Below are 21,134 nucleotides of genomic sequence, written 5' to 3' on the forward strand. Positions count from 1 at the left end.
CAAGGGTTTCCTGCCACAGCTGCCAGAAATGGTGGAGCAATCATATTCCGAAAGGGAGTCTCAGGCTCTCAGCAGCCAAATTTGTGGCTGTCTCCTACTCACCTGAACAGCACACACATTTACACAGGGTCCAAATTGGGCTGGCTCTCTTCGTATTTGCACATTTCTAGAACCGTTCGTGCCTGTCTGCCTGCTAGCCTACTAAGACTCGTGCATGAGGAAGCGTTCAGCTCTTCGCACTCGTTCATATCGTTATTAAGTTCGATTCTTCCCCCTCAAGACCCGAACTCTTCGTTGAGCCTCATCACCAGTTCGTGTGCTTGCTCCTTTGTTCCTGTCGATCATTGCCTGACACCTCGGCGTCTCCCTGGACTACCAACACATGACAAAGGACGATCACCTGGTCTTGTGAAACATTGATCGTGTCTCGAGCAGAGTTCGGCCGTCGGAAGTGCTAGGCCAATCTCATGCAATCCCGTCACAGACATAAACCGACATTATCGCCATCAACGCAATGGCTCTTCCTGTGCTACAACCAGCTTTTACCATGAGCGCTCTTCCGGTCTTCTCATCGCCGCCAGCGAGCAGGACACCATCACCGGAGTACATTGCGACTCGGCTGCACTCGATAGCAAACTACAAACTTAGGCTAGAGTCATCACAGAACGATCCTGTCCTTCGAAAACTGCTAGGGCACATCTTCGTCTATGACGCCATTCGCGACCATCACCAGAACCACTCGGTATACACATCACCTACACAATCCCGACGACGGCAGCAACAGCTTCAACGGCGGCAGCAGAGCGAGCGATCCCATCTGCCCCTACTCAGCTCAGTTGAGGAGGAGATTCCCGCGTCCACCGAGTCATCTGACTCATCATCATCATCTTCAAATGCCGAAGACATCTCGAATTACCTATCGACACTTCCCTCCGCAGACATCCCACCATCATCGGTCCAGGCGTTTGTCAACTTCCAGCAAGCCATCGCCTCGCAACTCGCCACGTTATCACAATTACGGCTGCAAAATGCATCGCGCCAACTATACCATATGACCACAGGAAATGACGAGGGCGACGAAATGGCAGTGGAGGAATACGACAGTGATGAAGATATCGATGACGATAGCGATTACGACAGCTATGACGGTGACGACGCTGACTGGCGATTCGAAGACGACAATACTGAAACGGGCGACAGCGACACTGATCCGGAAAGTGTTCCTTCTGAGCCTACATCACCTACTCGGAGGACTTTGGGGCGATGTCAGATTGTGCTCCTTCGGGAAAGGACTTGAAGTCCGACGGTGGGAGTTACTTTTTGCCCATGGTCGCAGTTACTGCATGAAGGCATAAGCAAAGAACGATCCGACGATCAATCATTGTTCATTCTACGTCATTTACTATCAAAAGCGAAGGCGTTGGTGGTTACGAACGGAGTTTCTGAGCACTTCCATGCCTCTACTCTTTGGTCTTCAGAGTTGAGGGCTATTTTTGACCCTTTTAGATAATCTGCGCTTCTCGCAGCTCAATTCTAATCTGCTTTAACAGCAGACCTCACACTTCTCCCTATCGTCGCCCTCTGCTAGCCTCTTCGTACTTGTGACCCTCAAGATCGAATCCCACCAATCCATCAGCTCAATGACCACATCCACGTCGGGACAGCTGAGGCAAACTACCCAATCAAACCCTAAAGCCTGCACGGCTCTAGCGCGAACCATAGTCCCTGAGTTCTTGAACAGACACGGGAGATCCCCTCATGATCACAACTCCTCCGCACCCATGCATCGAGCTGAAACCTTCCTCTGGGCTCCGGTTCTAGGTATGAAAAGCTTCGATGACAGCGGATGTTCGTTTCCCGTGAGCGCATAACATGAACACAGGCACAAAGTCTCGGCAGAGACCTTGCGTGGCCTGTCGAAGGTGGTGTGCATGTACTTGTTGAGGTCGCAGCTGCTGAGTCGTCGAGCACACTCGCGGATGCTGCACTGAGGCATTCGATTGATCCTTGTCCCGGACATCTCAGCCCGGAGCAGAGCACTATACATGGCACCAAATGCCACACGAGAGACCTGCTGGCGTAGGGCTGAAAGTCGGGGCCAGTGTCAGTATGCCATGCCGAATCGGTTCCAAGGCTTACAAGAACGACAGGCACATGCGCAGATACGTCGAAAACACGACGTGCAGGTACGGTCTACTCCAATCGAAATACCTGGCCTCTTCCTGCCCAAATCCTGGTGTAATTCAGAACACCAGATGCGCAGTCTTGGCCTTCATTCATGTGCATGGTCTGTTGTCGATTGAATCGTCTCCTCTGTGGTATCCCAATTGTATGGAGCCCAGGAGACCTTCAAATTGTCGCCGGGATCATACGGGTACATTGATCTGAGGAATGGTGTATCATTGTATTGGAGCGGCGAGGTGAGCAGCATCGATCTTGATGCTTTGTCTCGTCTGTGCTAGTGTGCTCGCGATCACGTTGGATAGGTAGTGAAAAGGGACAGCCACTAGTCCACAGCACAGGTTCATCTTTCTCTCCTATGCCAAAGTTGCATTTCCTCCCTACTGCCAAAGCTGGCCAGGCGCGGAGTTCTCGAGCCGGTACCTTACATAATCCACCATCACCGGCACCAGCCTAGGCCCTTGTTCCACTTGGCGCCTCGCGGCAGTCTCATCGCATTATCTCGGATTTGCTCGGAGTCAGCACGGAATCGTGTCGGAGGTCTGGCAGAAGGAAAAATCCATCGCGTGAAATTTGGGGCCGATGCATCACCCTTCGTGTTGCAGATTGTGGTATCCTAGACTCCTGTGCCGTGGTGACGATGATAAGGTCCTTCCCCCGAATTTCTCCTCGTACGTCGAAATTGGTTGCTTGTGACTCGATGGAGGAACAGGATCTTCCGTGCTAGATATCTATGCAACGATGCACCACGCGTGAACCGCAGCTGCCATGAGGTGTCGAGCTCGATGGCAGGTACGTTAGCCATTTGCGTCAATGGATCATTTTTGTTGAATCAGGACGTGCCGTTGCTGCGTTTTCAAGCTGTCGCCAACAATGAGGTTACCGAGATTTTGTAGCAACTCTTCCTGCGGTTGAGGCTGCACGCTCATGCTGTCTCAGCCGCCCTGCTGTGCACCTGGCCCAATCCACGTCCTCGACAGCGAGCAGTCTTCATGATGACCTGTCATTTTCACTGTCCGCTCCAGTGTCCGCACATGCTCTTTCAGACGTGTCAACTCAGCCTGCATATGGCGCATCTCCACCTCCGACTGATTGATATAATTCATAGCGTCATCTAGCACCTCACTTTTCTTGAACTTGGTTGGTGTAGGGTAGCCGCTATCGCTACTCGGTGCCTTCTTTGCTCGCGGTCTGATGTCGTGGCCTACATAGTCTTCATCGTCGGCGGAATCAATGTCCGAATCATCGTTCGTTGCATTGTTGAGCCGATTCGGACGGTACTGGGCATTCTGGATGGTGGTGTGTAGTAGTTGGAGCTTGGTGTTGAGATTTTCGCGATACTTCTTCTCCACGAGCGAATGGGCTTGCTTTGCTCGCTGCTTTTTGTCTGTTCGTGAAACTGTCTTCCCAGGCGCAGATGGGTCGCGTTTAGCCGCCGGCCGGTGTGAGGGTGCAGGCTTCGAGTCTTCACCGCTGACAGATATTGGCGCTGGATCACGTCTCCGATCAACCGATATGGGCCGTCGCAGGCGAAAGAATGTCCGAAGTGGTGACCGCAAATGCGGACCTTGAGCAAGGTCTGATGGACGGATACGAGGTGCTGGAACGCATTCTTCGATAGCCGGCAAACTGGTGAAGTTCATACAGGGTGCATCTGGCCCGCACTGTGATGGATCGCACACATCAGTGTCCCCGGATAGTAAAGGGCACACCTTTTCGGAGACAAAGTTGGTAGCATTCGTGCCAGCTGCTCGGTAGGCTGGACATATGTTTGGATCGACTCCGGACAGTGAGCTACTTCGAACCGATGAAGCACTCGATATGTCAAGCGGGGAGAGTGTATTCGACTCGACGTTCATGAGTTCCGAGAACTCGTAGGGATCAGCGCTGAACATCTCTCCTTCTTCAGACTTGTCCATGCCCAATGGAGGACGACGGACCGTGGGAAGACTGTCGATTGCCACAATGTCGCTCGTGCTGTGCTGTAGTCGAGTAGGTCGAGTATGCTCATAGCCGGTGAAGTCCACATTTTGCTCGTGCCATCCGTCTATGATATAATGTAGATTGGGGTCGTAGTTGTAGCTCGGACCAGTGTATGAGGCTTGACCTGTGATCATGCGAGAGAAAGGCATTGCCAGACAGTCTCAATCCAGACCTGCGATCAAGTGTTGACGTCGGAGGGGTCAAGGTCGGAAATATCAGACCACAGAAAGGTACATAGAATGGATATAGCACAACGTAGATCACTACAGATGCAAGTAGGCTTAGCTGGCTGGCCAGACTAGGCAGTGGATTGGCCTTAGTCACAATACCTACCGGCAAGTGCCTGAGAGAGCCAATGCAGGGGATGCTCTGGATGGGGTACAGTGGCAGGCAATTCGTGACGAACTCGCCTGCGAGATTTCGAGACGATGAAGACAAGCCCTGTTTGAGAAGTCATCGACCGCCCAGATCTAGCAGGCAATATCCAGCAACTTGGTCACTCGAGGAGTATTTCGAGAGTGGGCTAAGGTAAATCCGTCGGGAAGCTTTTCGCAGCAAGGGTCCCATGCTTGAGAAGGCGTTAGACCAGTGGTGAATTTCCAGTCCCACGTGGCTATCTGATGATGTCTGCCATGTCGAGAGACTCATCGTCGGACTGTGCCGGTATCAACACACATGGCGGAAGCCATGGTCGGACGACGCGTGATCGCAGCCTGATGAATGCCAGTGACTTGCAGCACATCGGAACAGAAATCTCACACCACCCATGGGAGGGAAGGGAAGAGTCGGGGTCCAAAAGAGCTTGAAGACAGAGTTTAGTGGGTTGCTATCAATTTGTGCTAGGGAATAGGTAGCTTTTGCGACAGGCACGATTCATATTTCACTCGTCGATTATCATCTTCGCTTCCATTTCGTGACTTTCATGACTGGGAACCCATCCCCACCATTATCGACTTAGCGCGCGCTCTCACCTACTGTGGCAGTCAGTTCTACCAGACTTTAACAAGGAGCCGCATCGGAGTCTCATGAGGTTTCGGGCAGATCCTACAGCCAAGGTTGGTACAGCAGTTTTAGCCCAACCGTACGCTGCCGTGCGTCAGCAACGGGGCTACTCTGATGCTGATGGTAGCCGGTCACTGTCGGGCCGGATTGTTTGGCTCAAGTCTATGCCATACAGGGAGGTTGGGTACATCACTACGCACCAGCGTTAGCAGTTGAGCCATCCCATCCAGAGGACCGTGAACTCAGCATCCCCGTGCTCTGTCTTCGTTTTGAGCTACTAGGTTTACACGTACTGATCAGATCATGTCACAATTGTTGAGGTCAGCCTCTGGTACGGACATATGGTCTCCCCAGCGTGTGAGGCATCTCGATCCATAGACGTGGTCGAGGGATGTTTACTTAGTGTAGCATTCTGGCCAGGCGGACTTCACCCTGATACTTCTACGAAGTGGTTCTGGTGGTCTTTCATAATGTCGAGCAATACATGGATGAGATCAGGAGTAGGAGATCCATGCTGCGGAGATATGGCTTTCACTGCATCCTCGTGACGCCTGGACGGGAGTGTTAGGGACTGTTGTTCAAGGCAAGTTGGCTCAAATTTCGCGTAAGTTGCTACGTATCTATCAAAGGCCCAGGAGACAAGGGCGAGATGAGCACAACGAAGCAGATCTCTTCCCATAATCTACAATTTGTTACTGTGATACCGAGTACCTGGCATCGTGAACGAAGGTTGCTCTCCTCCACACTGGAAGCTTTCGGTCCGGGATGAGTATCCGGCAAGCAAGCAGTAACCAATCGACGCCTGCCTGTCCCCACCGACGTCATATCTCTGCAGCCGAGCACGTCCTGATCGATAAAGCGCCCTGAGCTCTTCCTCCTTATTGACAACATCAACAGGTTCATGCTATCAGACGGGTAGAGAGCGTGCATACATCCACACGAGCGTTTCAAGAGACCACGCTGATCAGCGTTCCAAATTGTAGGCGGCTCATATCGTTCATCCTTCAGACTGGAACAAGCCAGATTGAGGCACGCGCATCCGATCTCCGGAATGCGGTGATCCAGAGATCAGTACGACAACGACGACATCGCCGCAGCCCGTACTGAATCGCCACAATGCCACCTGCCGCCACCAATGATGCTCCCGACCCCGAAGCGCAACCCCTCCTATCCTCCGACCGCGCCCGCCTGCCCTCCACTTCCCGGGAGAGCGATATTGTCGACTGCCACATCTCAAAACTCCACGGCGAAGATAGCACAGTACACATCCTGCGCGCGCGCTTGCGCACCTTCTTCGCCTCCAAATGGGGTCACTACTTCGTTATCATACTCGTCTCGCTCGACATAACGTGCATATTCGCGGACTTCCTGCTTAAGCTACACGTATGCGAGCACACCTGCTCCGGCAAACCAGATCAAGGCTTCGATCCGAAACCATGGGACCAGACAGAGGGAGTGCTCAGCATGCTCAGTCTGCTTTTCAGCAGTCTCTTCATAGCTGAGCTGGTCGCTTCCGTTTTCGCGTTTGGACCAGGTCGATACTTTCTCCAGAGCAGGTTCCACGTTTTTGATGCGGTGGTAATTGTGGTGGCATTCGTGGTGGAACTACTTCTCCGAGGACCACTAGAGGAGGTTGGTGGGCTGGTCGTTGTTTTGCGGCTGTGGAGAGTGTTCAAGATCATTGAGGAGTTCTCGGCAGGCGCAGCAGATGAATTGGAAGGCGTGGAAGAAAGGTGTAAAGGTTTGGAGGAGGAGAATGAGGGATTAAGAAAAGAATTGGAGGGGCTGAGGCAGAGGTATTCGCAAATGAGGGAAGGAAATGGCAACGGAAGACTGAATGGTTCTGCGTGATGTGCCCGATTGATCGAATGGAAAACATATTGTTATCACGGTCGTGTTGCAAGGTTCTATAGGCACTAACAACTGTCAAAAAAGCGAAAACAACCGACCACTCACCAAGTACAGTCAGAGAATTCTAATGCGCGCCTGAAAGTAGGTCACTACACCGGGGTGAAGGGCTTCGATATTCTCGTTCCTATTGATTTGTGGTCGATTGCGAACGAGAATCTAGACTAACAAATATATAAAGGCAGCAAACAGAGGTGCCAAGGCTAGACTGCCGGCGCAGTGGGTGGCAAGTGACATTGTCAGGGACGATGCCTTCCCTACGATTGCGAAGACAGATTAACAGGCCGCGTCTAGGTATGACATTCACGTTTATACGAGATCTACTGTATCTGCTCGCAGCATTGTCGTCTTCGTCACTTCCTGTTGTCGCATGACAATATATTGCGCCTTAGCAACCCAAGAATCTTCGCAGCAGGACGCGAGTCTCAGCGCCAGCGAAGAAACATCAAACCCTTCGATTCTCCTCGCCCCAGTACGAAACCCCAACATCAGGCAGCCGCCTCTCAGACCCAGCCGGCGAGCCCGAAACTACCTTCTCAGCATTATCACCAACACCACTGCCGCTGGCCCACCGCCTCGCCCACGGCGTACTCACCTCCCTCAAACCACTCCTGCCCATGACATGCCTCCTCCACCCGTCCCACCCCACCAACCCAAACCACACCGCTCCCAACACACCCATAACCACCGCATTTCTCACAACACTATGGTCCTTCACAAACTCCCAACCAACCAGCCTGAAACCCAACCACGAATTCACCCACCCCATCACAATCCCACACCTCCCAACCCACCGATGCACATACTTAAACCCACTCGACTTCCCCTTCCTTCCGTACCTCACATGATGTACCAACCCTAAAGCCGGCTGTACCGCAATGATCATACTCGTCGTCAACAATCCCAACGCCACATGCGCTTTGACGGGATTGATGTAGTGCAAGTCGTTGCGCGCGATGTCGATACCCAGACCCATAGCGCCAATCATCATACACAGTCCCAAGATCTGGATCGGGGCGTGCACGCGCGTGATGACGCGCCGGACGACGCCGTTGAGGGGCAGGTGTGGGGCGATAGCGCCGAGGGGGAAGAGGACGAGAAAGACAATGGACATGATGCAGGCGTGGCCATTGCGTTTCCGCAAATAAATCTTGTAGCTGTCGTCAAAGGCCTGCCGGGGCTCGAGGGGGAATGTGTGAAGATCTGGTGAGGGATCTGCTGCGGCGAGAGGTGTGTACGGGCAGAGGAGCACAGTAGTGAGCATCAGGAGGGTGCTGGTGAGCGTCGGCATGTTGATGAATCTGTTGCTGTCGTCTGCCCGAAAATGATTTCGCACCGGTAAGGAAGTGTTCTCAATTGGGTTGTCGAGTCTCTCGATTGCTTTATGAGTTCCACACTTGCTTGAGGGGAGTTTGTTGGCTTTGTATCTTGTTGATACTCCTTGAGTGCGTTGCTATTTCTAGCACTCTGGTTCACCTCGCCCATTGAATGCAGTACACTCGCCGCGTCACGCAGAGGGCCTAGTAGATATGACCAAGCCTAACACATTAATGGTTGTGGTCGTGGTCGGGTTTCGTGGTTTAGGACAGGACGCCCTCCGGCTGCCCAATAAGACTGCAGCTTAGCATGCTTATTCCAGTCAAAGGTCTCGTAAGAGTCGTAAGCTATCCCTGGCAAGGAAACGACCGATGCTTAGCACAGACTCCTCCGAGGCATACGCGGACATTCCCCAGGTTCAACTAATAGACGAGATCTTGTGTGAAAGTAGAGACGACCAATCACATATGCTGTTATCCGTCCTCATCGCGCTGTGCTGTCCTTCTGATGCAGAAGCACATTGACGACGATGGAAACGATCACAAAGATGGCAGTGCGTTGTCTAGTCCTCCTGCCAGTTGTGGTAGACACGGCTGACATTTGTCACTCTTGTAAAAACCAAGTTTCTTGCGTGGCCTTCCTAAGCTGTTCCAGCATCATAGATCCAGAAGGTCGAGGATTGACTATTTTTGATGGACGATGTCAACGGAGAAGATGCAGATGACGTGGCAGGCCTCGTCGAATGGAACAAGTGCTCTCTCGGCTGAGAAACTGATCGGACCACTGTCATATATCAGCAGGACCGTCCGTGCTCAAAGCCCTAGACCAGCGGCCAGACTCCCTCAAGCCCTCATCTCCCATCTCACCATGATGTCCACCATCTCAGCCATCCTCTTTCTGACGATCCCATTGTTTACCAATGCTCAGGACTACGGTGGCAGCCCAGCGCCAAAATCTTCCTCCGCCTCGGCAGCAGCAGCTTCTTCTGCGCCTGCGGCTGGGGTTCACGTCGTCGATGTCGGCAAGACAGGATTCAACTTCATGCCCAGCTCACTGACGGCCAAAGTGGGTGACCAAGTTGAGTTCCATTTCGACAATCCGACACATTCCGTTGCGCAGAGCGTCTTTAACAGTCCATGCGCGCCGAGTGGTCCGACAGGTTTCTGGAGCGGGTTTCCTAACGACTTGGTATGTCTGCTACCGCTCCTGCAACGCGACAGTCCAGACAAAGGGACGGACAATCATGTGCTAACGTATAGCACCAGTCGAAACCATTCACGATCACAATTAACAGCACAGATCCAATATGGTTCTACTGCGCCCAAGTCAGCCATTGCCAGAGCGGTATGGTCGGTGTCATCAACCCTCCGTATGACAAACCGCCCCTTTGATGGCCACAGCATATGACTGACGCTGTCTAGATCTGGTCAAACAATTGACGACTTCACCTCCGCTGCCAAGAACGCGCCCAACAGCAAAGCACCCACTACCATCCAAGGTGGTGTCTTTGCTGCTGCCTCTGGTGCCAAGACGTCTGGCTCTGCGTCCGCTTCGGCCTCTGGAACTGGGTCCGCTGCCACTTCGAGCGCCTCGTCTGTCAGTGGCGTGGAGAGGCTGTCTGTCGATGTTATGGCTGCGTTGGGTGCGGGTGGTCTCATGCTGGCTTGGATGAGCTAGATGGTGGATGTCGGGACCCGGCGAGTGATCGGAAGCGCCGTCAACTGGCGTAAAATATGTCATCGTGTCGGCGTTAATACTTGGCTGCTGGGGACGGGATAGCGTAGGCTAAGTTGTGCTGTGCTGTGCTTGACGCTGCAGCATAGTGCCTAATAGCTTTTGCGAGCATTTAGTACGATCGTCCAGTCATAGACAATAATTCTGCACGTTTCGAGGCCTCCGCGAGGATGCTTTGGCCTCACTTGTCGATGCTCGCCTTGCCAGTGCTCGGATCCATAAGATCAATTTCTTCTTCTCTGCGCCTGATCTGTATCTTACAGCGTGGATCGGCAACGATTGCATTCTCGAACGAAAAGTGCGTTGGCTTCTGGTCTTCTATTCCGTCCGCGGCCTTCAAGTATCGAAACTCATATTTCAACAGCAAGAAACAGAACAAGATCTTGATCTCATTTGCAGCGAAAAATCGACCAGGACAAGCATGTGTGCCATAGCCGAAACTCATATGATCAGCCGTGAGCGTGACGAACTGATGACGATTCTCCTCTCCTGGATGGTCACGCATCTTGAGAAAGCGATGAGGATCAAACTTTTCCGGTTCAGGAAACGCCTCAGCATTGACGTCTTTCGAGTCGCGTATCATGATCCGTGAGCCAGCGCGAAGTACGATGCCGTCAGACAGGGTAATGTCCTTGAGCACAAGACGGTTCATCGAGGTGGCTGACATTGGTCGTACACGTTGAGATTCTTTCAGAAACGAATCCATGATGCGCAGCTTGTACAAAGTCTGCTTACTCCAGCCGTTGGTTGTGAGGACCTCAATGACTTCAGCACGTAGCTCGCGGATCAGTTCTGGGCTTTCGCAAAGTGCCAGAATGGCGTTGGAGATAGTTTCTGAGGTAGTATGAATAGCTGCCATTGACAGCGCAAGCTGTGCAGCGACAAAGTCAGGCACTCTGCCGTGAACATGGGAGCTTTCGGTCATCCAGGCAATGGCGTCAGCCTGCTTCGGTGGCTTCTCGCCCGCATCTAGGATCTTCTGTGTCCGCTCCCGTCGAAGTCGCACTTCCTCATTGATCAGTCGTCGAGCAGCTTGGACCTGTGCTTTGATGCGCTTGCAGGGCGTGGGGACCAGGTATAGCAGCGGCCTGGCTATTGCTGGAACTAAGCGCATAAGCTGGGCGGATTTGAACAGATCAACCGTATGGCCCTTGGCAATGTCAAGCCACGCCTGGTTGCGGCAGAGAGGTAGGCCTAGTAGAATACGTGACGATAGCCGTGAAACAATGTCAAGGACTCTTTCTTTTATTGCGACTGACTCGTAGTGGGCGTCCTCCCCAAGAATATTGTGTAGGCTGTCGTTTGTTTCATCAACAAGATCGTCTGTGAGCATAGCCAGAGATTGAGTAAGCCTTACCCGGACGACCTCTTGCATGAAGAAATCATCCTTGAGGCCTTCTGTGAAAGCGTCAAAACCTGGATACCCGGCGAGAAAGTCCTTCTTGACTGATTCGGTGAAGCTCAGATTTTCGTTATTCCTAAGCTCTTCCGCATACTTCGTCGGCAAAATTACCTTCCACCCACTAGTGGAGGGCACCTGGAAGGGGGTTTCGTTGAAGTCAGCGAGTCCTTTCGCGATTATAGCTGGGCCGTCAATTATCCAGTAGAACCTGGTGGGAATGAGTTTTGCAATGGATCCGCGACGGTCCGCCTGCACAATCGGAAGCGCTGGGTCTGGACCTTGGCTGATCATCCATCGCCAGAGCCCAACAAAGACCAGGAACGTGAGGGCAAGTAAGAACCATGCGTCTTTGCGTTCGAACGAAGCAAAACTGAAGGACATTGTTGAGGCCACTGCGACGAGGTGAGTCAACGATTGATCTCGCTTCTTGAAATGTGTGGAGAGAGAGCAGCTCGATCAAAGGAGCTTGACGAAAGCGCCGTTTCTTACACAAAACGGGTCTGTCGGGTCCGGGATGCCAGAAGAAGACTTCACCTTTGATGATGCGGAGACCACATTCACCACATTCGATGCTGCGGAGGTGACTATCCGCGTCGTTGTGTGACTGCCATATGAAACCCTGATTTGTCAGCGGGTCGCAGCTAAAACGGCAACGTTTCGCAGAATTGCTGCTTGAGCGGGATAGATTCTCGAAGCAATGCAGAGTTGATGCCTGAGACTGTCTGTGGCTACTGATCATGCGAATTACCGGACGTCTGAACCATCATGGATGTCAGCAAGGTGCATGCGAAGCCCCACGATGCGACGTCTGTGAACTCTGCGAATGGGTCGTGACAACGACGTCAAGGCCACGGAACGTGAATGAATGACGCGTTGAGGGCAACGAGCCGCAAGGCTGAATTGCAGCCTTGACGGCCAGGAGAACAAATTTCTTGTCCAGACTTCAATTTCTGCTGATGGTTGCTATGTAACGACTATCTGCCGCGCGATAACAACGCATTGTGAGCTGAACTATCGCAACACTTTCAACTCCGTAATAAACGCTCGGTCATCTACTTTGTAGATGCCCGCAATGGCCTCACTTTCAGCAGAAGAAGATCCCAAGAAAAGACCATTAGAACGCGTAAAGTATGGGTAGCTCGTCAGCATCAACGCGTGGCAAAAGGACGCATGAAACAAATGATCTCAACTTCGGCCATTTCGGTGCATGGAAGTACGATAGTGCCGAGGAGGCCTGGTCGAGTCTCCGACAAGGTCTACCTCGCGGCAGAAACGAAATCCCCATTTTGAATTTTCTGAATATGGCGGAACTGCATGAGAAATCCCAAAATCACGGCAGATCAGCTACTGTCATCGCTGATACCCCCCCAAAGCGGCCACTGCGATTGTTCAAACCATATCAGGCTGCTCTAGGACGATCTTGCAACGCCGACACAAGCGCCGTCAACGAGCCGTCGGCACAATCGAGCAGCATTTTCTGCCACGCGCATGGCCCCTACGAGCAAGACAGCCATGTGTCACTGCTGCCTGTCTTCCTGTACCGTTCACGACTCGACAGTGCTTCGCTAGCTATACATCCTATTCGATCCCGCAACGCCCTGGAACTTAGACGAGCCATACCGGAGCTTGGGTCCAATGCCTGCATAGTTCCTGCACCATGTCGTGGCTCAATACTTGGTATCACCGGATCTCCCGAAAAAGACAACATTGCCATTCGGCAGGGCACCGCCAGCACGATCTGCAGAGTCCACGTCAGTACCCAAAAACGCAGCACAGATGGTTCCGGCACGGTCTTCGAGCTTGAAGTCGTTGCCTCAATTCCAATCAGTCGTACAGGTGGATGCGCGCACGCTCATGTCGCTTTCGACCCATCTAACAGTGGCAAGATCGGCATCGTGGACGAACGGGGCAATTGGAGCGTTTGGAAATTGAAAGGCAAAAGAAACCAGTCGGCTAGACTACTGATGTCCGCCCATCTGCAAGCATCTGGAAGACTACTCGCCGTTACTACCGCCACGATATCCACTGCTATACATCCTGTCGAGGGCTGGCACCGCATTTGTTGGCTGGAGATTGAGGAACCAGACATACGACTGCTATTGGTGTGCAATAGGCAGAACGCACGTGTGTTCGATATATCTGGCAACTTGCTCAGCGATGTCGACGTACGACTTGGGCAGACTGCGGCCCAGAACAGATTTCTGGATGTGCAGCACAGTGGCATTGACCGGTCAATATGTTACATACTGACAGGCAGTCGCATTCTTGCCATGCAGTTGACGAAACCCGAGACGGGCGCTGCTAAGCTTGAGGTGGTGTGCTCCTGGGTGCATTTCCTCAACGGGCAGAACGGAAACCTGGCGATGAGCGTTATTGAGAGTCATGACTGTAAGATGGGCTGCTCAACTTCACTTTGGACGGACTAACTCGTCACAGTACGCTGCGTTGTCATCCATGACGGCTATCAATCACCACAACTCTTTTGTATGAAGGTCTCGCCTCTACAGGGATTAGTCGCAGTGGGCGATCGTGCAAGTCTCCAGGCTTCCTCAGAGCTAGACGAGACCCGCTTCACAGCGGTGTCAGCACTCCAGCTGGTCGAACTTCCGCCCAGGCGACGAGCCCGACATCCAGCCCCGTCCGACTTCTTCGTCAAACTTGTTGCATGCGACGCAAATGAAAAACTTCTGGACATTACATTCGAGCTCGGTTCCGATGTTGCTCACGATAGCAGTGTCGGCGATGTCAGTGGGACCGGGACCACGGCTTTGTATCTGGGCCAGGACGAAGACTGGCATTTTGCGAGCTCTAGGCGCATCGATTATGGCGAGGGCCTCAGCGATCAAGTGATTCCTGACGATGCTGATCTTGAATTGGGGGTGGAACAGCACTTGATACAACGAGTGTTGCCTGAAATTCACGACCGAGCAGCTAAGGAGTGGAAAGATATTCTGCAAGACACGATCAGTGCGTCTGGGACAAAAGCGGCAGAGGAGGCGTTCCAAGATGTACAACATTTCGCAACTGACACAGACCGCAAGCATGAAGTACGCCAGGTCGCCGCAGAGCTCATGTCCGATGTCCACATCGCAGACTTGCAAAGTTTTTCGCAACGCCTGGATGTATGGGCAGAACAGAGCGCGGACGGTAGTAGACCTGCGCCTGCTGTACCATCCTACAGATCCAGAGACGCTTCATCGAAGGCTCTGGTCGACGAGCACGAGGAACTTCTCAACGAATTCGTCGAACCGCTTTCTCGAGATTTGCCCGACCGTGTACGAGTTCAAAGTGAACGGATCGCAAGACAAGTGGCTTTGGATGGGTGGATGTCATCAGTCGTACTAGGAGACACTGCGCCTCAGCAAGGAGATGTGGAGATGGTGCAGACGAAGCAAGAATCACCTTCACCAGAGGAGGGCCATGCTGAGAGCAAACACGACAACGACTTGTACACGGCGCTGCGCCGGCACACGAACTTCAACGTGCCTATGAGCACATCTACAAGTCAAGCGACAGCTTCGAGGATCATGGCACATCTTCCTACCGGGCTCAGCGATCCGATTTCGTACTCCTACCACGACATTGAAACAGATCTCCGGGAGCATCAGACGCAGGAGGAGCTCGCAAGCTTCCCGGAGAATGAGCGTCGAAAACTCGAGCGGGCGCAGATTCGGAAAGAGCAGAGGTTGGCGCAGCTACAGCGGCGGAGAGATGCCATACAGTCGCAGGACTTCAGCGTCCCTGGACTGAATGTCTTGGATCCCCGCGAGGTCCAGAGCAGTCAGCTCGTGCCGGATATCAATGGCACCAGTCAGGCGGTGCCGATGCCAATGACGCAGCCGGAGAGAGGTCCTCATGGTGAGCGAAAGCTATTGAAGAGCAAAGGTGGAAAAAGAAGGAAAGGATTTTGAAGCATTTGTTCGTCCTGAAGAGCTCTTAGCGGCAACGATGTGTGTCTCCAGATTCGAGATGCTTGGCATAAATCTGGAGAATGCGGGGTAGAGTCGCGTGATACCAAGCTAAAGCACGACCTGGTATGATGGAAGGTACTGGCATTGAGACGCGGGGCTCAGCTTACTCCTTCCGCACAGTACTGACCCTCCTGTTCTCCTTATCATTCATCACACACATTCCCGTTGCCTGCTACAGACCTTCTGCTTGGCCTGCATCTCGACGAAGTCGTACACGCTTTGTCACTGGTAAGCCTGACCTCGCTCTAACACACGTCACTGCCTTGATTGCACCGCGGCGACTGACCCCTCCATCAGAACGCGTCCACGCACCTCACTCGACCCACCAAACACATTCACAATGTCTGCCGATACGTCAGATCTGAAGAAGGTCGATTCGGCCGTCGCCGGCGTGGACGAGCAGAAGAAGCGTAGAGCGACTTCTACTGCTCCTGGTGTCATGAACATTGCCGACCTGGGTACGTCTGTGCCCCACCATGCCACATCAGAGCTGACATGAATGTCAGAGAAGGAAGGTGTCAAGATCAAGATTGCCCCGGAGACGCAAGGCACAGGATGGTACATACATCACCAAGCCTCGCTAGCAGCCACTGACATGGCTCCAGGAAGATGAACTCCTCATCCAGCACTGTAGCCGACCCGTCGATACTGAAGGTCATGCTCACCGAGCCTCCGGTGAAGAAGATTGACCTCCACTTTCCCCTCGGTCTCGAAGTCACTGCTCGCAGCCTGAAAGGTGTAACGATCAAGGACGCACTGGACGCCATCCACAAGCAGTTCAAGAAGAAGGTGAGTTTCCACAACCCACACCCCTACCTAGACTAACAAGATCCAGGCGGACGACGAGCTCGAGCTGCCATACCTCAAGGGCTTCGAATGGGATCCCGAAGAGAGCTGGACACGACTCAAGGTTCACCAGTCTAAAGACGCCGGTCCCGTCGGTGGTGGCGGTGGTGGCAAAAAGAAGAAGGGCAAGAAGGAAGAAGAGTAGACATTGTCGTGTCTCCCCGGCTCTGTGCCTGTCGGAATGTGCTAATGCTGAGAATCGGACTGGAGTTTGCATGCATGCATGTATGATACCAACACATCGTTGCTTTCAAGCTCGATCGAAGAGACAAAAGCTAGGCGTTCGCTAGCAGCAACTGCCTACACATCATCCTACAAGGAGGAACCTTCGCAACGAAGGTAGTATCCAGAAGTAAAAGATAGCATGTAGACTTGCTACCGAGCTGCTGTTCACACGTACAGAATCGAGACGAGGAATCCCAGCTCAAGTACTGTAAACAAGTTCAAGTTTTGGCCGAGTCACCGAAGCAGCCGATGCGCGACTGGTGCGGGCAAGACTACCATAGACGCCTCGCTTCTTCTCATCGTCACTACCCGTGGACCTTAATTAGCTACACTTTCCATCCCACGACATACTGTAAATCAGGTCAATACTCCATCTGCGCAACAGGCGTTCAGAAGGGTTCCTGTTCTTCAACAGACCAGTTTCACGATCAAATGAGAGACGCGATACTTAGGCGGCCAATCCTACGTCTTAGGCGTCCTTCTACCTCTGCAAACCTCAGGTAATAACGGACACTTCCGCCTGGAATTTCTGAGCCTCTTCAAAGCCCGATCCCCCTGATCTTCGCATTAATCAGCCGTATGGCGATTCAAATTGTCCCGCTCGGACAGGAGGCCCGTTCATAATGCGACCTCGGGATGACACTATTTGTATCTCAAACGAGCCTGAAGGGCATCAGAAGAAGTTGAATTCCCTAAGCTAGGGTCGCAAACGAGAACGAAAAAGCTTAACAGCCGCAACGATAGACGACTAACCCCCCAAACAGGCAATGCGGTGGGCCTACCGGCATCAGCTTCCACGACAATCGTTCTACAACGCTGCTTCTGTCTGTGATACATAAGCCAGACACCTGTCGCAGGAGCGTCGCGGTTGGCCCCTGGGACACGCGTTGGAGGTGTGGCAAGATGCTTGCAAGTCCAAACCCAACATGTCGACCGAGAATATAAATGTGACAGGACTTGCCTGAATTTCGAGAAAGCTGCAACTCTGGCACCTTTGCTGTACGTTGTCACGGTCGTGACCACCTTTCTAGAGCTCGGGGCGATATGATGGTGACATCACTCATTCCCAGCTCGAACTGGGGCTTGCTCTGGGCTGTCCCGCTCCTCTTCACAGTCTATGTCAGCATCAACAGGACGATTCGCATATACAAAAACTACAGCAAGGTTGCGCATCTCAAGAACGATATTCCAATCGTAATTGCGTGGTGGACTTATCAAGGTGAGTGTCTTACGAAGCCTGGAAATGAGGGATTGGAGGTGCTTCTCATAGCTGGAGGCAATGATCGTACACCGCGGCACAATCTATCAGTCTTCAGCGACAAGACACTGTCCAGCTGCGTACCCTCAAAACCATCCAGCCCCAACGTTCTGATCTCTATGGCCGGCCACTGACCATACGCGCTCTTCATAGACCCTCTCTGGATGCTCATCGGCCCAGTCCTCTTCCCACGTCTCTACACAACTTTTCCATTCCTCGAGAACACCTGGCTCCGCTGCTCCTATCTCGGATGGACCAACTACGACCGTGGACGTATCCACGGTCCTGATGCTCTCGGCCCGGCCTTCATCCTCATTTGCCCCAACCGGACAGAGTTCTACACTACCGACCCCAACACATCTTTCGAGGTCTCCAAGGACTGGAAGACGTATACTAGGCCTGGCGATTTGTACCAGGTCTTTGACATCTTCGGCAAGAATGTCAACACCGTCAATGGTCCAGATTGGCCGCGTCATCGCAAGATCACAGGTGGTGCCTTTGAGCGGCAGGAAGTTCTGAGGTCCGTTTGGGAAGAGGCACGGAGACGAGCTTCGGAGCTGGCTACCACACTAGTGCCCGGAAGCAAAAGCGGCGGTCTGGAGACCGACGAGGCAGCCACTGAACTCAACATGACGCAGAATAAGGCTCATATGTCCCTGCTCACCATGTCCGTCCTCTCGGTTGCCGCCTTTGGCAAAGCGGGATACAGTGCTGCAGATTCCAAGGACAAGTCACTCGGTCAATTGGAGCCAGGCCACACTTTGACTTACTTCGACACTGCTCGCTTGATGTTCGAAAACCTAATGGGAGTGATCGTCTTTGGCAGTACCAGCCTGCCCCGATGGCTGCTTCCACCGAAGATCAAGCAAGTCAGAGTTGCCGTCGACGAATACTCATTGTTTCTGAAAGAGCTGTTGAACAGAGTGTATGAGCAGAAAGAGGTCAATCCAGGTGCTCTGGACGGTAACGACTTGGCTAGTGCGATCGTGCGGGCGAATGAGGCAGAGAAGACGGCCCACGCTGCGTTGCAGAAAGCTGGAGACAGTAGCGTTGGACCCAGTTCCACAAAGCCCTACCTGACCGAATCGGAGCTGTATGGAAATATGTTTATGTTCAACATTGCTGGATATGAGTCGACTAGTATGGTATTGAACTTCACAATTGCGTATTTGGCCAAAGATGAAGCCCTTCTAAACTGGGTGAAAGAGGAGGTCGACGCCGTGGAGAAGGAGTTGGGTGGGCTAGAAGACTATGAGGCATGTTTCCAGGGGCTAGTGAGGACAAGAGCCTTGATGGTGAGTCTCAGTGCCTTGCCTCTCTAGCGTCCGCCGTCAACTCGAAGGAACTGCTCTACTGACACAGACCACTACTACAGTACGAAACTCTCCGTTTGCACGTCCCAGTCGCCCACCTCCCGCGCCTCACTCCACCAGATCAGTACACTACCATCACGATTCCTCATCCCAAGCGTTCCGAGAAAGGAGAACACCTCTCAATTCCCATCCCACCCAACTCTTGTGTCTCCATCCCCGCCGTCATCGCGGGCTACCTACCCCAAAGCTTCGCGGAACCCTACACATACGACCCACGACGATTCATCGCAGGAGCTGGCAGCACAACGACCACGCAAGTAACACTACCAATCGCGCCAGCACCATCATCATCTCAAAATACCCACTTCCAGAAAGGCAAAGAGACCCTCCTTTCCGAAAAGACTCTGGCCACCCAGACCGCCTACCAACCCTGGCTCTCCGGCCCACGCGCCTGCCCCGGCCGGAAGTTCTCGCAAGTCGAGTTCGTCGCCGTGATCGCCACTCTAGTCTCTCAAGGCATCCGCATCGGCCCTCGGGGCAAGGATGCAGCAGAGAGGGAACGGGAAAGGGAGAAGTTGAGCGCAGGGGTGGAGGATGTGGTGTTTAACATGTCTGCTGTGATGAGGCGGGAGGGAGAGGTTGGGGTAAGGTTCTATCGCGATGGGTGAGGGGAACTCAGAGGGCATCTTCGTCTGAATTCGAGGTGGCCAGCACTATGCGTCTGAGTAGGCTGCGTGGCTTCATGCTAGAAGGGACCAGAGGCTTCGAGGCAAGGGATAAGTCGGTCCGAGCTCAGCGAGCACGTATACAGACTGTCCTGCGCACGTGGTTTCTCACGCGGATACTTGAGTCAGCCGGCTCCGGGTACATCCCATCGGTGCTTGGTCATCCGGTCTCGTATACGACCTCGTGTCATCCGGCGTCCGAAGTGCTCCTTCCTCGACAGCTTCTTCCTTGGGCGTTCTTTCCTCCAGTGTTGCCGCTTCGAGAGCTCCTTCCCCCAGGGATCCTTTCCGGTTTGCTCTTTCCCTGTGTGCTCTTCTTCTATGTGCTCCTTCCTCAAGTGCTTCTTCCTCAAGTGCTTCTTCCTCAAGTGCTTCTTCCTCAAGTGCTTCTTCCTCAAGTGCTTCTTCCTCAAGTGCTTCTTCCTCAAGTGCTTCTTCCTCAAGTGCTTCTTCCTCAAGTGCTCCTTCCTCAACTGCTCCTTCCTTGATAGCTCCTGCCTCGACAGCTCCTTCCTCGACAGCTCCTTCCTCGACAGCTCCTTCCTCGACAGCTCCTTCCTGACTTGAATCCTCCGCAGGTGATCCTTCCATTCCAGTGTCCCAGGGTCGAAGCTGCCTTGACCACTCTTGCCGTGCCCAGATTCCCCCGGGTGCTCCTTCCCAGAAAGCATTCCCTAAGACGCAGCTTCCTTGACAGGTTCCGCTCCACTCGGCCGTCCCTTCCTCACCTCATCCTTCCCGATTGGTGCCTCCTAGATCGCCACTTCCTCACGATCACCTACTGCCATAAAATGGCAAAACCGGATGACACGATCAGAGCAGAGATGATCTGAGACCGGTTGACTGGAGCCTGCCTCGCGCGGATCTCGTAGGCGGTATTCCTTCTTCTGACCGCAGCTGCGCAATTCAGTCATTCCTAGAACGACGCAAGTCTCCCGTTCTTGGACGCTCGATGAAATGAGACGACCTTGTGAAGTAAGAAGTACTTGTACATAAATACATGTGGCTGATCGCTACTGCTGCCCCTGTCTAAAGCGAGCGAATGCGGCCTATCACGTCGTCCGACCGGCGCTTGTGCATCGCATATGCTCCCTGTTCCCTTTGACATGATCCATGGATTCACTTTGCGCCCTGCTCACCATTCGTATCCCTTTTCCGTCCCTCATGTGCCCCTTTCGCTTTACTTGAAGCCATGCACTGTCATGCTAGCCCCTAAAAATCACACATCACAACCAAGCAGCCCATGGCCCGAGCATCAGGCACAGTCTC

At 53.0% G+C, this 21,134-nt stretch overlaps 10 protein-coding genes across 10 annotated transcripts; 6 read left to right on the plus strand and 4 right to left on the minus strand.

Moving 5' to 3' along the window:
- Window positions 1–514: 514 nt before the first annotated feature.
- AB675_5606 (uncharacterized protein) lies at window positions 515–1,297 on the plus strand (the record flags this gene model as incomplete). The annotated part of the gene is made up of 1 exon (XM_018145832.1): window positions 515–1,297. The coding sequence occupies one exon, from the start codon at window positions 515–517 to the stop codon at window positions 1,295–1,297; it is 783 nt and encodes a 260-aa protein (XP_018002076.1).
- Window positions 1,298–3,116: 1,819 nt separating this feature from the next.
- Window positions 3,117–4,313, minus strand: AB675_5607 (uncharacterized protein; the record flags this gene model as incomplete). Its single annotated transcript, XM_018145833.1, has 1 exon — window positions 3,117–4,313. The coding sequence occupies one exon, from the start codon at window positions 4,311–4,313 to the stop codon at window positions 3,117–3,119; it is 1,197 nt and encodes a 398-aa protein (XP_018001912.1).
- A 1,969-nt stretch (window positions 4,314–6,282) lies between these two features.
- On the plus strand, window positions 6,283–7,017 carry AB675_5608 (uncharacterized protein; the record flags this gene model as incomplete). The annotated part of the gene is made up of 1 exon (XM_018145834.1): window positions 6,283–7,017. The coding sequence occupies one exon, from the start codon at window positions 6,283–6,285 to the stop codon at window positions 7,015–7,017; it is 735 nt and encodes a 244-aa protein (XP_018001752.1).
- Window positions 7,018–7,519: 502 nt separating this feature from the next.
- On the minus strand, window positions 7,520–8,365 carry AB675_5609 (uncharacterized protein; the record flags this gene model as incomplete). Its single annotated transcript, XM_018145835.1, has 1 exon — window positions 7,520–8,365. The coding sequence occupies one exon, from the start codon at window positions 8,363–8,365 to the stop codon at window positions 7,520–7,522; it is 846 nt and encodes a 281-aa protein (XP_018002022.1).
- An 896-nt stretch (window positions 8,366–9,261) lies between these two features.
- Window positions 9,262–10,068, plus strand: AB675_5610 (uncharacterized protein; the record flags this gene model as incomplete). The annotated part of the gene is made up of 3 exons (XM_018145837.1): window positions 9,262–9,579; window positions 9,657–9,760; window positions 9,813–10,068. 3 exons carry the CDS (start codon window positions 9,262–9,264, stop codon window positions 10,066–10,068), a joined length of 678 nt encoding a protein of 225 aa, XP_018001847.1.
- A 238-nt stretch (window positions 10,069–10,306) lies between these two features.
- AB675_5611 (Dihydromonacolin L monooxygenase LovA) lies at window positions 10,307–11,908 on the minus strand (the record flags this gene model as incomplete). The annotated part of the gene is made up of 1 exon (XM_018145838.1): window positions 10,307–11,908. The coding sequence occupies one exon, from the start codon at window positions 11,906–11,908 to the stop codon at window positions 10,307–10,309; it is 1,602 nt and encodes a 533-aa protein (XP_018002014.1).
- A 749-nt stretch (window positions 11,909–12,657) lies between these two features.
- Window positions 12,658–15,438, plus strand: AB675_5612 (uncharacterized protein; the record flags this gene model as incomplete). Its single annotated transcript, XM_018145839.1, has 2 exons — window positions 12,658–13,915; window positions 13,964–15,438. 2 exons carry the CDS (start codon window positions 12,658–12,660, stop codon window positions 15,436–15,438), a joined length of 2,733 nt encoding a protein of 910 aa, XP_018002159.1.
- A 400-nt stretch (window positions 15,439–15,838) lies between these two features.
- On the plus strand, window positions 15,839–16,489 carry AB675_5613 (uncharacterized protein; the record flags this gene model as incomplete). Its single annotated transcript, XM_018145840.1, has 4 exons — window positions 15,839–15,956; window positions 16,005–16,056; window positions 16,104–16,287; window positions 16,334–16,489. The coding sequence occupies 4 exons, from the start codon at window positions 15,839–15,841 to the stop codon at window positions 16,487–16,489; spliced, it is 510 nt and encodes a 169-aa protein (XP_018001907.1).
- Window positions 16,490–17,616: 1,127 nt separating this feature from the next.
- AB675_5614 (uncharacterized protein) lies at window positions 17,617–19,808 on the plus strand (the record flags this gene model as incomplete). The annotated part of the gene is made up of 3 exons (XM_018145841.1): window positions 17,617–17,788; window positions 17,981–19,122; window positions 19,203–19,808. The coding sequence occupies 3 exons, from the start codon at window positions 17,617–17,619 to the stop codon at window positions 19,806–19,808; spliced, it is 1,920 nt and encodes a 639-aa protein (XP_018002119.1).
- Window positions 19,809–19,973: 165 nt separating this feature from the next.
- On the minus strand, window positions 19,974–20,456 carry AB675_5615 (uncharacterized protein; the record flags this gene model as incomplete). The annotated part of the gene is made up of 1 exon (XM_018145842.1): window positions 19,974–20,456. One exon carries the CDS (start codon window positions 20,454–20,456, stop codon window positions 19,974–19,976), a length of 483 nt encoding a protein of 160 aa, XP_018001800.1.
- Window positions 20,457–21,134: the final 678 nt, after the last annotated feature.

The sequence above is a fragment of the Cyphellophora attinorum genome, assembly GCF_001299255.1.
Source record: "Cyphellophora attinorum strain CBS 131958 chromosome Unknown Contig8, whole genome shotgun sequence".
Lineage (NCBI taxonomy): Eukaryota > Fungi > Ascomycota > Eurotiomycetes > Chaetothyriales > Cyphellophoraceae > Cyphellophora > Cyphellophora attinorum.